Source organism: Mesoplodon mirus, assembly GCF_964341445.2.
Source record: "Mesoplodon mirus genome assembly, chromosome: 15".
Taxonomy (NCBI): Eukaryota; Metazoa; Chordata; class Mammalia; order Artiodactyla; family Ziphiidae; genus Mesoplodon; species Mesoplodon mirus.
In genome coordinates this window covers 44,139,934-44,153,557 of record NC_138991.1, presented here as the reverse complement: position 1 = coordinate 44,153,557, position 13,624 = coordinate 44,139,934, and the positions used below count along the sequence as shown (strand labels likewise).

Below are 13,624 nucleotides of genomic sequence, written 5' to 3'. Positions count from 1 at the left end.
GTAACACAGGAAACTATCTTCAATATCTTGTAATAATCTATAATGGAAAATAATCTGAAAAAAATATTATATATACACAACTGAATCACTCTGCTGGACACCTGAAACTAACATAATATTGTAAATCAAATAAAATAAATAAATAAATAAAAAGGGAAGGAAGTTAGAAGAGTGACAGGAAACTTTCTTTTCGCTTTCCCCCATGTACTCAGTCACCAAAGCTAGTTCATTTTCTATCCTCAATATTTCTAGAGTCAATTTTCTCCTATTTTGGACTCTTCTCAACCAGAACCATTTCAACAGCTTGTTTTCTGGGCTCTCTGTCCTCTACCTCCTTTACTTCCCACCCACATTCCTCACAGAGAGTGTTTCCTTGGAATTAGCCGTGTGCTTCCCCTGCTCAACAGCCTTCAATGACTCCCAGGGTCTCGGGTTAAAATCCAAGCCTGATAGTTGACCGGAACCTTATTTACAGGCATCATTTCATGCCCTTCCCAAGAAACCCTGCCACATATGCAGGGAGTCTGGAATTTATTCTGAGGGCAAGAAGCTCTTGGGGATTTATAATCTAGGAGTTGACCTGGTCAGATTTGCATTTTCTAAAACTACCCAGGTTGCAGTGGGGTGGGGGAGGGGAGGAGGTTGGAGGGAGGCCAGAGAGATCAGTAAGGAAAGTGTTCATTCATTCATTCACCAAATATTTATTTACTACTGTTTATTTACCCGGCACTGTGCTAGGTGCTGGGAAAATAACAGGGTACAAGAAAGACAACGTTCCTAATCTCATGGAGCTCTGATTCAAGTCTTGGGGGCCACAGAAGGCTAAAGGGGGTAATAAACAAGTTAACCAGTAAACAATTGGTTAACCAATTGTTAATAAACAATAAATAAGTTAACCAATAAACAATTTCAGGTGGTGAGAAGTCTCTAATGCGATCTAATGGTGGACAGGTGATAGAAGTGGCTACTTTAGAAAGGGTGGTCAGGGAAGGCTTCACTGAGAAGGTGACTTCGGAGCCAAGACCCGGGGTGGGGAAAAGCTTGATGTGTTCAGGTAAGGTCATGTTTAGTTTTGTAAGAAATTGTCGTACCCTTTTCCACAGTAGCTATACCATTTTACATTCTCTTCAGGAATACATGAGAAACTCAGTTTCTCCATCTATTCACCAGCATTTGGTATTATCACTCTTTAAATTTTAGCTGTCCTGGTAGGTGTGCAAGTAGGAAATCTGCACTTCCCAAATGGCTAATGATGTTGAATATCTTCTTTCATGCACATATTTGCCATCTGCGACATCAATGAAATGTCTATTCCTGTCCTTCGCCCATTTTTAAGTGAGACATGACTTGCAGGAGGACACGAAGAACCAAGGACTTACAGGCTCCTGGAATGTACTTTCCAGAGGGAGAAACGGGTTTGGGAGAAAGGGAATCAAGGCTCTAGACTGAAGTTTGAGTTACCTGTCACCGTCCAAGGGGAGAAGTCAGGTCGGCTGTTGGAGGGGAGTGTTCACAGATAATGAGAGCTTGACCTAGGGCAGCGGCCGACAGAGGAAAGGAGGGATTTCAGAGGCACTGGGAGGTGGAGGGAGGATTAGCAGGAAGCGGTGACCGGCTGAATATCAAAGTGGGGGTGGGGACATGGAAGTTTCTGACTTCTACGACTGACTACGCGGGGACCCAGGCGCCCAGAAAAGTGAAGTCGACCCAGCAGCCCTGCCCCGAGGGACGCTCCACGAAAGCGGAGGTGCAGGGAGGCTAGACCACAATTCGCTGTAACGTGAGCCTAGCTCTGGCGGAAGGGCGGCCAGGGGCCGATCAAAGAGGTCAGCTCCGGGGCTTGGGAGAGACCGCGAGAGCTTCGCTCTCCTTAGGCTGAGGCAGTGGGCGTCCCGGAGGACGTGTAATTTGAGCAAAGCTTCCAAGGTCACGCGGAGACGCCCAAAGGCCTTTGACGAAAGAACTACTTCGGGGTTTGAAGGGCAGGCGTCCTTCTCGAGCACCGCTGCCCAACAAAGAAGGCGAGGAGGGGCGGGACCTGGGGCCGCGGCCGGGAGTCCACTCGGAAATCTTCGGCCGCGGGAGTCCACTCGGAAATCTTCGGCCGAGGCTCGGCCACCCCTCCCCAACTCCGGCCTCAGCCTCGAGCCCAGGGCCGATCCGGAAACAGCCGAGCGGATCCGGAAACAGCCGAGAGGACCCGGAAGCGGTGAGCGCAGTCACCGGGGAGTGCGGGAACCCGCCGTTTGAGCAGAGGCGATGGCGGCACCTGCGCCGGCGGCCGCGGGTAAGGGTGTCCGGCGGCGGCAGCCGGAGGCTGGTATGTGAGGACGCGTCTGTGCACGCGAGGGGCGGCGAGGCCGGAAGCGGGGCCGAGCTCGGCGTCGGTGGGTGGGTGGGTGGGGGAGCCTGGAGAAAGGGGCGGGACCACGCCGCCGGGGCGGGGGGGAGCGAAAGACGGAGGGGGCGTGGTCTAGCGATTCAAGGGAGAGGGCCAGTGGCAGGTTAGAGGTGGGGCCCAGTGTGGGAGGGGAGGAGCCAGGTGGAAAAGGGGCGAGCCACTAGAAGGGAAGGGTCGTGTCAGAGAAAAGAGGGGATTGGGTGAACCGAGGGAGGAAGAGGCGGGGCTCTAGGCAACACTAGGCAGAGCTAGGTGAGGAGGAGTCGGGGAAGGGGAGGGGCCAGGTGAGTGGGGCGGGGCTAGGTAAAGGTGCAGGGACCTTGGCTGCTGTACTAAGTTGCAGAAGTTGAGGATTTGATGCCCTGGGAATATTGGGAATCCGAGAGTGATGAGAAAAGAGGCTGATCCCTGTCCTTCACAGCGCTGGACCCCCAGACCCCGGAGGGGGCAAAAGTTGAGGCCGAATCAGGGGAGCTCGACCGGCTTCGGGCTGAGCTGGCAGGCGCCCTGGCAGAAATGGAAACCATGAAGGCTGTGGCCGAGGTGAGCGAGAGCACGAAGGCCGAGGCTGTGGCTGCAGTGCAGCGGCAATGCCAAGAGGAGGTGGCCTCGCTGCAGGCCATCCTGAAAGGTGAGGCAGGCACTCCTCCCAGACTCCCTCAGCCCCATAAGGGGGAGTGCATGACAAGAAAGGGGTCAGCGGGCATAACCTACACCTGTGGGGTAGGTTAGCAGGGCTGCCTAGCGCAGGGCAGACCCAGGGGCTCAGAGGGAGACGCGCCCTTTTCTAATTTGCATAGCGGCACTGCCTACGCTAGCAGCAGCTCTGTCAGTTCCAGCTAAGTTTAGCTCGGAGCTGCTACCTGTTCCCTGGCCCCATGTCGTGTCATTTCTTGTCCCTCACTGATGACTGATCAACCCTGAAAGTGAGCAGCTTCTCAGTTCCCTGAGAACTCGTTTGAGCCTCTGGCCTTCAGACTCGGCCCTGGGCCTAGTCTCTGTAAGTCTCATCATCTGGTTTCCCTTCTTCCCCAAACACCCCTACATCCGCGCACAACCTCCCCGCCACCCCGCCCCACATGCACAGACTTCTCTCCCTCTCATCCTCTGTACTTGGGATGCATCAGCTCCCCTTGTCCCAGATCCTCCAGCTTCTTTTCCTCCATTCCCCTTCTCCTGTAGTCCAAGGCCAGAGTCTCTGCAATAGCTCCCAGTTGCATCCCACCCCTTTGCTTCCACTGCCACTGCTGTAGCAAAGCTCTCGTCAACTCCCCCGGACTGTTGTCCCAGCCTTCTTACAAGTCTCCCTCCATAATCTGGCCTTGACGTTGACTTCCAGAGTAAACTTCCTACAGTTCCCATCCCACCATGTCATTTCCCTAACAACTGCTCCTGGCTCCAGATTTCTCTGGGGCCATGGTTCCCCACATTTCAGGCATCCATGTACCATCTGTGCAACATGGTTGTCCTTGTATGACTTACCCTGTCATCTACTTAATATTGTTCTTTAAATAGGTCCCCTTTTAAAAAACCTATATACATTTATTTTAAAGGGAACTTCCTGTCCCTGTAAGAAACTGTGTCCTAAATAATAATAATAGTAATAATAATAATAATAACACTTATTGAGTGCCAGGCACTGAGCTAAATGCTTTATGAGTATTTAATCTTCATAATAATCTCTATGAGTTAGGAACTATTATCCATCTCCATTTTACAGAGGAAGCTCTGAGGCCCAGAGAGGTTAGACAACTTGCCTAAGGTCATACAGATAGAAAGGAGAAGATTTGAACCCAGGCAGTCTGGCAACAGAACCCTTACTTCTAATGTTAGTATGTGTTAAAATAGATAACTATGCAAATGAAAAATGACCATGTTCCGCCCAGCATCCCTTTACCTCCCACTGACATGTAGGATAAATCCCAAACTCCTTGGCGTGACATTCAAGGCCTTAGCAGCCATTCACGGCCACCCTCTCCACCCTTCGCAGCATCTCCTCCTACATCTTCACTCCAGTTTTTCCAATGTGCCCACCATGCCCCAGCCACACCGTCCACCTTCCCACCTGTGAGCCTTTGCTCCTGTTACTTAATGTGTCCTTTCCATCCTTTACCACTTGCTGGTGTCTCTCCTGGCCTGGCAGGCAGAGCGAGGGGCTCTTTCCTCTGGGATCCACAAGCCCAGGAGTGGTCCTTTCACGAGCTCTCCTCACACTGCTTCGTAACTATTTCCACAGCTGTCTTCCTCATTGGACTGTGGGCTCCTGGTGTCAGGGTTTGTGTTTGATTAATTTCTCTATTTCCAGAGCCCAGCTCAGAGTCTGGTCCAGAGTGAATATTTATGACTCTTATTAGATATTGATTGTTATCGGTATGTATTAATAGCAACAGATAGCCTATCTTTAGCATTTATTATGTACCAAGAAGAGGGTTGAACCCCTTCCAGATATCATGTCATTTGACCCTGTAACAAGCCAGTGGGATAATCATTGGCCGAGGACATTATGCAGAGAGGCGAACTGATTGCCCAGGACCATCCCACCACAACGTCCACTGTCATCACTGCTATGGTAAATTGCCTTGCAGAGAGCGGCAGTGATGGAGCGCCCCCCGCTCGCCCCGAGGTAGGGCTGGCACACTGACCCTCCCTCTCCTCTGCCCTTCCTGTCTCGCCAGACTCCATCAGCAGCTATGAAGCCCAGATCACGTCTCTGAAGCAGGAGCGGCAGCAGCAGCAGCAGGACTGTGAGGAGAAGGAGCGGGAGCTGGGGCGCCTGAAGCAGCTGCTGTCCAGGGCTCACCCCCTGGACTCCTTGGAGAAGCAGATGGAAAAGGTTGGGGTTGGGATAGCCTACCCGCCCCCTCCTCAAGGATTTGGAAATATGTTGAAGCAGCCAAAGGTGACCGTGGGGCAGAGGGATTATCTGTGTCCCACTGCCACATCACTGGGAGCAGGGCACCCAGTAATAATTCTAGGTATAACATACACGAGCCCTGTACTCAGCACGGTCCTGGCTTGCCACTTACTAGTGGGATGGCCAGGTGTGTTTACCTCCCAAATTAAGAAAAGTCATGTAGGGAATTCCCTGGCGGTCCAGTGGTTAGGACTTGTGCTTTCACTGCAGGGGCCCAGGTTCGATCCCTGGTCGGGGAACTAAGATCCCGCAAGCCACGCAGCGCAGCCAAAAAAAAAAAAGTCATGTCATGTAGAGGGGAGGGGGCTAGAATTTAAGGATACCTCTCATGCACTAGGCATTGCAATACCTGCTTGACAGACTCAAGTCTCCCCAATCTTTCCCCTAAAAGAGGGACCCATTAGATCCATTTAACAGATGAGTAAGGTGAGGCTCAGAGAAGTTTAGTAATTCTCCCCAGGTTATACACATAAAAAGGAGCAGATCTGCGATTTTAAAATCTAGGCAGTCTGGTTCTGAAGCTTTGCTCTTAATCTCTGTGGTATATTGCCTCCATTACTCTTGTCATGAACAGTTGTAGGAAGCACATATTACCAAACTCTTCATCTTTCAGAGCAAATTCACATCTTCCCTCATTTGATTCACACAGCTGCCCTGTGAGGTAGGTAGTTACCTCACTTTATACGTGAGGAAACTTCAGCTCAGGCAGATGGAGTAAGTTGCCTGGTTAGAAGGACACAGATCAAAATAGGAGCCCAAGAAAGGAAGGTTCCAACCCACAGTTTGCCAGCAGAGGCTGCTACTTACTTGCCTTCACAGTGTTCCTCAGGGAGTGGTTACACAGGGTGGTGAAGGAGAGGGCTCTGCTAAATTAAGGCTACCTGGTACGGCGGAAGGAGCCACAGGCCCAGAGTTGGGAAGTTCCAGTCCTGGCCTTGCGTCCATCTACGGCGTGGGCATCTGCAGAGCATACAGGCTTACCCTACCTGTTGCCACTGTGCACATAAGAGATTTGGAGGGTTAAACTGAACTCGTCTGAGATGGGTTTTTGAGTGATTCAAGAGGTAGAAATGGCATGACTTGGAAGAGGATGGATGACTGGCAGATTTATGCCTTGGACAGCTGGGTGGATAGCAGGGTCATTCTCGCCAATCTAGAGCTTATGGGAAGAGAAGTGGCGTCATGAGTTGGTTCAGATTTGGCTGTACTTGGACAGAGGAGCCTGTGCAACATCCAGGTGGAGGTGTCCAGAGGCTGTTGGCTGTGCAAGTTCAACAGGATCCCAAACCTGAAAAGACTGAAAAGAAGTGGCCAGAAATATGCTGGTGATAGGAGTATGGGAAGACATATTGATTAGGACAAAGTTTGAAAACCCAAATAACAGTGGCTTAAATAAGATAGAAATCTGTTTTTCTTAGAACCAGAGGTAGACATTCCAGGGCTGATGTGGCAGCTCAACAAGTCAATAGGAACCCAGGCTCCTCCTATGTTGCTGTTTTGCCATGGGTATCTTACTGCCTCATGGTCCAAGATGACTGCTTGAGCACCAGCCATCACGTCCACATTTTAGCAAGCAAGAAGGAGGAGGAGGAGTAAAGAAAAACCCACCCTCTCCCTTTGAGGAGTTGTCCTGGAAGTTGCACCTGACACATATGCCTACATCTCATAGCTGGAACTTAGTCATATGGCCATGCTTAGTTATAGGAAAGCTGAGAAATGTAGATGGTATTCTAGAATTTAGGTCACGAGCCCAACTAAAAATGTGACGTTCTATGATAAAAGAAAACAGGATACATGATGTTGGGGAAGAAAAGTATGTCACTCTACAAGTGGGCAACAGGAAGGTAGTTGTAACTTTGGCTCTGTACCATGTGACCTGGGGCAAGTCATGTAAGCTCTCAGAGCCTCTGTGTTCCTCTCTCTAAAATGGGGATGGGGACTTCCCTGGTGGCGCAGTGGTCAAGAATCCGCCTGCCAATGCAGGGGACACAGGTTCGAGCCCTAGTCCGGGAGGATCCCACATGCTGCAGAGCAACGAAGCCCATGTGCCACAACTACTGAGCCTGCGCCCTAGAGCCCGTGAGCCACAATTACTGAGCCTGCGTGCCACAACTGCTGAAGCCCGCACGCCTAGAGCCCGTGCTCCACAACAAGAGAAGCCACTGCAGTAAGAAGCCTGGGCACCGCAATGAAGAGTAGCCCCCACTTGCCACAACGAGAGAAAGCCTGCGCGCAGCAATGAAGACCCAACACAGCCAAAAATAAATAAATAAAATATTAAAAAAGTAAATAAATAAAATGGGGGTGGACGGTGCCTTCTTGGGAGGATTAGAAGAGCTGATGTGCTTGGAGGGAAAGCTCTGAACAGTCCTGAGGGTCCTGCAGTCGGGAGGGGGGACAGTCACTGCCCAACCCCCCCTTCCTCAGGCCCACGAGGACTCGGAGAAGCTGCGGGAGATCGTGTTGCCCATGGAGCAGGAGATTGAGGAGCTGAAGGCGAAATTGCTGAGGGCAGAGGAGCTGATCCAAGAGATCCAGGTGAGGGGGTGGCCAGGGGGCGCTGAGAGAAGAAGGGGCGGCACAGGACCCTGGCCCCCCAGCCTCTTCCCTGCCCCCTCTCCCTAGAGACGTCCCCGGCATCCCCCTTCCCTGCACGGCTCCACGGAGTTGCTCCTGTCCCGGGACCCATCTCCCCCACTGGAGCCTCTCGAGGAGCTGAGTGGAGACGGGGGTGCAGCGGCCGAGGCCTTCGCCCACAACTGTGACGACAGCGCCTCCATCTCCTCCTTCTCCCTCGGCGGTGGGGCCAGCGGCAGCTCCTCCCTGCCCCGCAGCCGCCATGGCCTGAGCCCCGAGCAGGAAGAGACAGCCTCTCTGGTGTCCACGGGCACCCTGGTCCCTGAGGGCATCTACCTGCCCCCTCCTGGTTACCAGCTCGTCCCAGACAACCAGTGGGAGCAGCTGCAGGTGGAGGTGAGTGGAGTGGGCAGAGTGGGCTGCCGACGTGCACCCATCCGTCTCTTGTTTCAAGTACTTACTGAGCACCTACTATGTCCAGGCCCTGAGCTAGAGCTGGGAATCCTGCAGTGAAGAAGAAACTTCCCACCCTCTTGGAGCTTCCTCTAGCGAGGGAGCCAGGCCCAAACATGCACATGGGCACATGAGGAAGACAGTGTCACAGGGTGAGACACCCAGAACAAGACTTAATAGGGTCATGGGATAGAGACTGGCAATGCAGGAGACCATCCTGGCTGGAAAATGAGGTGCTTTTTGAAGATTGGGGGCCAAAGGAACTGCAGTTTCCAAGGCCCAGAGGACGGACAGACCACGGTGTGTCTGAGGAGCAGGAAGGCCACAGAGGAGGGGAAGAGAGATGAGGTCAGAAAGGCAGGCAGGGGTCACAGGAGGTCGGCCTTGGCCTTGGGGCCAGCCATGGAGTTTGCATCTTAGAGGAGAAGCTGCAGGAAGCCTCTGTGGCATGTCAGGGAGAAGCCTTCTCTGCTCTAGGCTTTTAACAGGTCACTGGGGCCTCTGGGTGGGAATGGACTGCAGTTGGGGGAGGGGGCAACGGGAGAAGCAGGGTGGTGACCGGTTGGGAGGGCGATGCTTGACATAGTTCAGAGAAAGGTAGTGACTGGGACCAGAAGATGGCAGCAGAGGTGGAGAGAAATGGGTGGATTTGGAATCCACTTTGGAGGCCGCCGGGCAGGGCCTGCTGGTGGGTTGGACCTGGGGAGTGGAGGACTTAGAAGAGTCAGCATCCATTCCTGGGCTTTTGGCTTGAATGACTGGGTGGATGATGGCACTGCCCACCGAGGTGCAGGGGGCAAGGCGTGAGAGGTCTGGCGAGGAGGGAAAGCCTCCCCTTGGCGGTTGAGGCTGAGGCCGGCGTCTGTGGCAGGGGCGGCAGCTGCAGAAGGACCTGGAGAGCATCAGCCGGGAGCGGGACGAGCTGCAAGAGGGCCTGAGACGGAGTAACGAGGACTGCGCCAAGCAGGTGGGTTCAGCCTCTGCTCCGCAGGGCCTCCACTCCCTGCCTCCTCCTGGCCCGGCCTCACCCTCGCCCCCCTTCCACCCACAGATGCAGGTGCTCCTGGCCCAGGTCCAGAACTCAGAGCAGCTGCTGCGGACCCTGCAGGGGACCGTGAGCCAGGCCCAGGAGCGGGTTCAGCTGCAGATGGTGAGGGCTGGGGGCCGGGATGGGAGGGAGAGGAGTGGGACGGGAATTGGTTGAGGGAGCCACGTGGAAGGTTGAGGCACCTGTCCTGCCTCGCCCCCTGCCCCCACCCCACCACCAGCCGCTCTGGCTTTGCCCTGGAGTTGGTGCCAGGTGGGTAAAAGGGTTTCAAGGGCACCTGGTACTGATTCAGAAGAACCCACCACGCACTCACTCTGTGATCTTGTGCTAATCCCACAAGCCCAGAGCCTCAGCCTTGATGCCTTGAAATTGAGATAATGGGTCCTAGCTTACAGAGTTGTGAGAATGAAAAGCAGGGATTGCAAAATCAGATACTTCCTGAGACCAGACAGGAGAGGCAGATGATTGAACTGGGCCACGTGTGAGGCAGGAAGGAGCAGCAGGGCAAACCAAGAGACCCTGTAAAGGGAGCTAGTGCCCCTTGACTCGCTGCCCATGGTGCGTGGGAGTGCAGGCTTGATGCTGCCTGGTTTTCTCATTTGTCAGGAGAAGCCAGAGATCCGGATGTTTGTGTGTAGTCTCCCAGTTTTTAATGTTGTACTTGTTTAAGGTTGTTTTGTTTTGTTTTGTTTCTGCGGTACGCGGGCCTCTCCCTGTTGTGGCCTCTCCCATTGCGGAGCACGGGCTCCGGACGTGCAGGCTCAGTGGCCATGGCTCATGGGCCCAGCCACTCCGCGGCATGTGGGATCCTCCCGGACCGGGGCACGAACCCGCGTCCCCTGCATCAGCAGGCGGACTCTCTACCACTGCGCCACCAGGGAAGCCCCTTGTTGAAGGTTTAAAAACACCCATATGGACCAAATAAAACACCCGATGTGGCCTCTGGCTGCCACTGTGTGACCTCCAAGTCATCGAGGAGGGTGTAGAAAGAGCTTGAGGGAGTTCCCTGGCGGTCCAGTGGTTAAGACTCCGCGCTTCCACTGCAGGGGGCCCAGTTTCGATCCCTGGTCAGGGAACTAAGATCCCGTGAGCCACGTGGTGTGGCCAAAAAAAAACAAAAAAGAGCTTGGGAGCCAAAGATGCTTACTAAAGGGTGTTTCTTTCTTTCTCAGCCTAGAAGGAGGGCGTGGGCTTCCTGGCTGTCATTCCTGACCACTGGGAGGAGTGTTCAGGCTTTGGCCTCACGGGAGACTGGAGACCCCCTGTCCCCTCATCGCCTCGTCCTAACTGTCCATCCCCAGGCAGAGCTGGCCACCTCGCACAAGTGCCTGAGCCACGAGGTAAAGCGACTGACTGAGGAAAACCAAGGGCTCCGGGCTGAGCAGCTGCCGTCTTCAGCCCCCCGGAGCCTGGAGCAGGATGAGGGCCAAGAGGAGTCGCTGCCCGGCTCGCTGCTGGTAAGGCGGGGGACAGGCCCTTCCTCTCCACACACAGCAAAGCATTGGCCTGGGGCCACGGGAATCGGGGACGGACCCAGGCTGCTGTGTATTAGCTGCGTCACCATGGCCAACTCACTCAACGTTTCTAAGGCTCAGTTTCCTCCTCTGCCAAATGGGACCACACCCCCTCCCAGCATCAGCACGGAGAGAAAATGAGTTAACAGAATGCTTGACGCAAAGGAAGCAGTAATTTGGCTTGTTATTTTTAAGTGACGTGAGATCCACAAAATTGAATTCATCATAATCTTTGGTTCATAACAAGCTGTCATCATTGATCTGTGCCTGGCCTCTGCTGATTGAATTTATTAAAAATATGAACATCAGCCGGAACCCTTGCCCACCTTGAGAACTATAACTGACGTCACCTTACATGTGCCCCGCCCCGTGTTCCTTGGCTCTGTTTCTGCCCTCCTGAGCTTTATCATTCCCTTGCCCTTCTTTGGGATCGTTTTTATTACATATACACGTCTGCCTAAACCGTGGAGTGCTAACTTTAGTTGTTTTTAGTTATAAAAACTCAGAATCTTGCTCTGGGTAGTCTCCTGGAGCTTTCACTCAGCACCGCTCCTGAGGATCCTCCACTCCGGGTTGTGCTGCGGGAAAATATTCACCGCCGTCCCAGGGTATTTGTCCACTCTCCCCGTGATGGGTGTTTGGGTTGTTTCCTCTGTTATGTTTTCTTCCTTCTTTCCTTCCTTTCCCCTCCCCACAATCCCCTTCTAGCCACTGGCCCCCGGCCGGCCCTGCACCCAGCCCGTGACTTGCATCCTTCCAGGAGCTGCGGCAGCTGGTGCGCCGCACGCAGCAGGAGGCGCGGGCCCACCAGCAGGCCCAGGAGCACGAGGCCGAGCGGCTGCGGATTGAGATCGTGACCCTGCGGGAGGCGCTGGAGGAAGAGACGGCGGCGAGGGCCAGCCTGGAGGGGCAGCTGAGGGTGCAGCGGGAGGAGACAGGTGAGGGAGGAGGCAGCGAGCCACCCCACCCTCGCTCCCCGTGAGGCTGAGTCCCCACCCCCTCGGGGACTGCCTGGGCACCAGGAGGGGAGAGAGGAAGCAGTGCGAGAATGATGAGCCTTGACCTCTCTTTCTTTCCTTTCCACACAGAGGTGTTAGAGGGTGAGTATGGGCTGGAGCCTGTGCCGGGCTGGGCGGGGCGGGGAAGGAGAGAGGGCGTGGGCCTGACTTGGCCCTGCCTGACTTCCCAGCCTCCCTGTGCAGCCTGAGGATGGAGATGGAGCGGGTCCAGCAGGAGCAGAGCAGGGTGAGGCAGGACCGGGCCAGGCCGGGATGGCGGAGGAGGGTGGCAGCGTGGAGAGGACCCGCACCAGCCCCTGCTGCCCTTTATGTCTCCCTTAGGCCAGGCAGCAGGAAGTCCTGAGGCAGCCACCGGGCTTGGGCCGCACAGAAGAGGTGAGGATCGGGGGCGATATTGAAGGGGTTACCCTGTCCAGACATCCTGTTTCCTCAGCCCAGGGTCCCAGCTCTACGTCCTGTGCCCCCAGGCCCAGCTCACAGACCTCCTCTCGGAACAGAGGGCAAAGATGCTGCGGCTGCAGGCTGAGCTGGAGACCAGTGAGCAAGTGCAGAGGGATTTCGTACGACTGTCCCAGGCCTTGCAGGTACGGCGTGTCCCCTCCCCACCAGACTGGCATGACTCCAGGTGACTTGTCCTCCGTCTTGCAAGGATAGTCTCCCAGTTAGAAGAGTCCTCTCCCTCCCTCTGGGGATGGCATGGTCCTTTCCTCTGAGCTAGTGCTCAAAAAACGTTGACGATCTTGTGCTTCCATCTTTGTCGGTGGTGTGAAGCCCGTGGCCCAGGGCCTGGCACGCCGACGTGCCCTGTGCTCATCACGTCACTTCCACCTGCCCCTGCCCACCCTTCCTCAGGCTGCTCTCTTAGGATGCATTTCTTCCCTTGAACCATTTTCACTGGGGGTTGGGGGAGGTGAGGCCCCTGGGTACACTGGTCCCGTGCTTTTGCCCCTCAGGGGGCTGGCCGATGGGGTGGAGGCTGCATTTTCCCACCGAGGGCCCTCTGCCTCCCTTGCCGGCCCCCACAGGTGCGCCTGGAACGGATCCGCCAGGCAGAGAGTCTGGAGCAAGTGCGCAGCATCATGGACGAGGCGCCCCTCAGGGACGTCGGGGACATCAAGGACACCTGAGGGGCCAGCACCACCCACCCTGGGGGGAGACCGTCTTTCTCCACTCCTGAACCGTGAGGCCGAGGTTTTGGGGGTCTCAGGATGGAGTCTTCACCCTCTCCAAGCCTGGGGTTGAGGTGACGGGGCCACCGCTGCCCTGTCCCTCCAGCGCCTCCTCCCAGGGGCGGCTGGGTCTTCTGCTTCCAAAGATGACCCCTGGGTGAGGGTCCCAACCCCCTCTGGAAGCCAGAGGGGCAGGCTCAGCCTTGTGGCTTTCTGGCTGCCATGCTGCCTCCTGGGCTCCAAGCCTCCCGCCCCCGCCCCCACCCAGCCTAACAGCCATGCCTGTTACCTCCATCCCCTTCCCCAGGCACAGCCGAGCTGTGAGTGGTGGCCGAGAGCCCTGGGTCGTGTCCCCGGGTCCCTCCACACACGCGCCCTGGGACAGGTGGCTGCTTCCTGGACTGCATGACACTAAGATGCTTGTCCCCAGGGGCCCGAACCAGGCCCCAAGGTGTGCACGGAGACAAGGCCAGATTTTTCTGTCATTTATTTTCAATAAATAAGCAGCTCAGCTCAATCGGTCGCCTTG

At 55.0% G+C, this 13,624-nt stretch overlaps 1 protein-coding gene across 1 annotated transcript; it reads left to right on the top strand.

The window, feature by feature from the left end:
• The first annotated feature begins 1,674 nt into the window (after window positions 1-1,674).
• RABEP2 (rabaptin, RAB GTPase binding effector protein 2) lies at window positions 1,675-13,612 on the top strand. Its single transcript, XM_082643638.1, is given in 14 exon segments — window positions 1,675-2,320; window positions 2,823-3,032; window positions 5,077-5,234; window positions 7,743-7,853; window positions 7,941-8,288; window positions 9,217-9,312; window positions 9,397-9,495; window positions 10,695-10,850; window positions 11,668-11,845; window positions 11,996-12,034; window positions 12,037-12,152; window positions 12,248-12,301; window positions 12,394-12,510; window positions 12,952-13,612. Coding segments are annotated over 14 exon segments (1,845 nt in total). The 5' UTR covers window positions 1,675-2,259; the 3' UTR covers window positions 13,054-13,612.
• The last annotated feature ends 12 nt before the right edge of the window (window positions 13,613-13,624 follow it).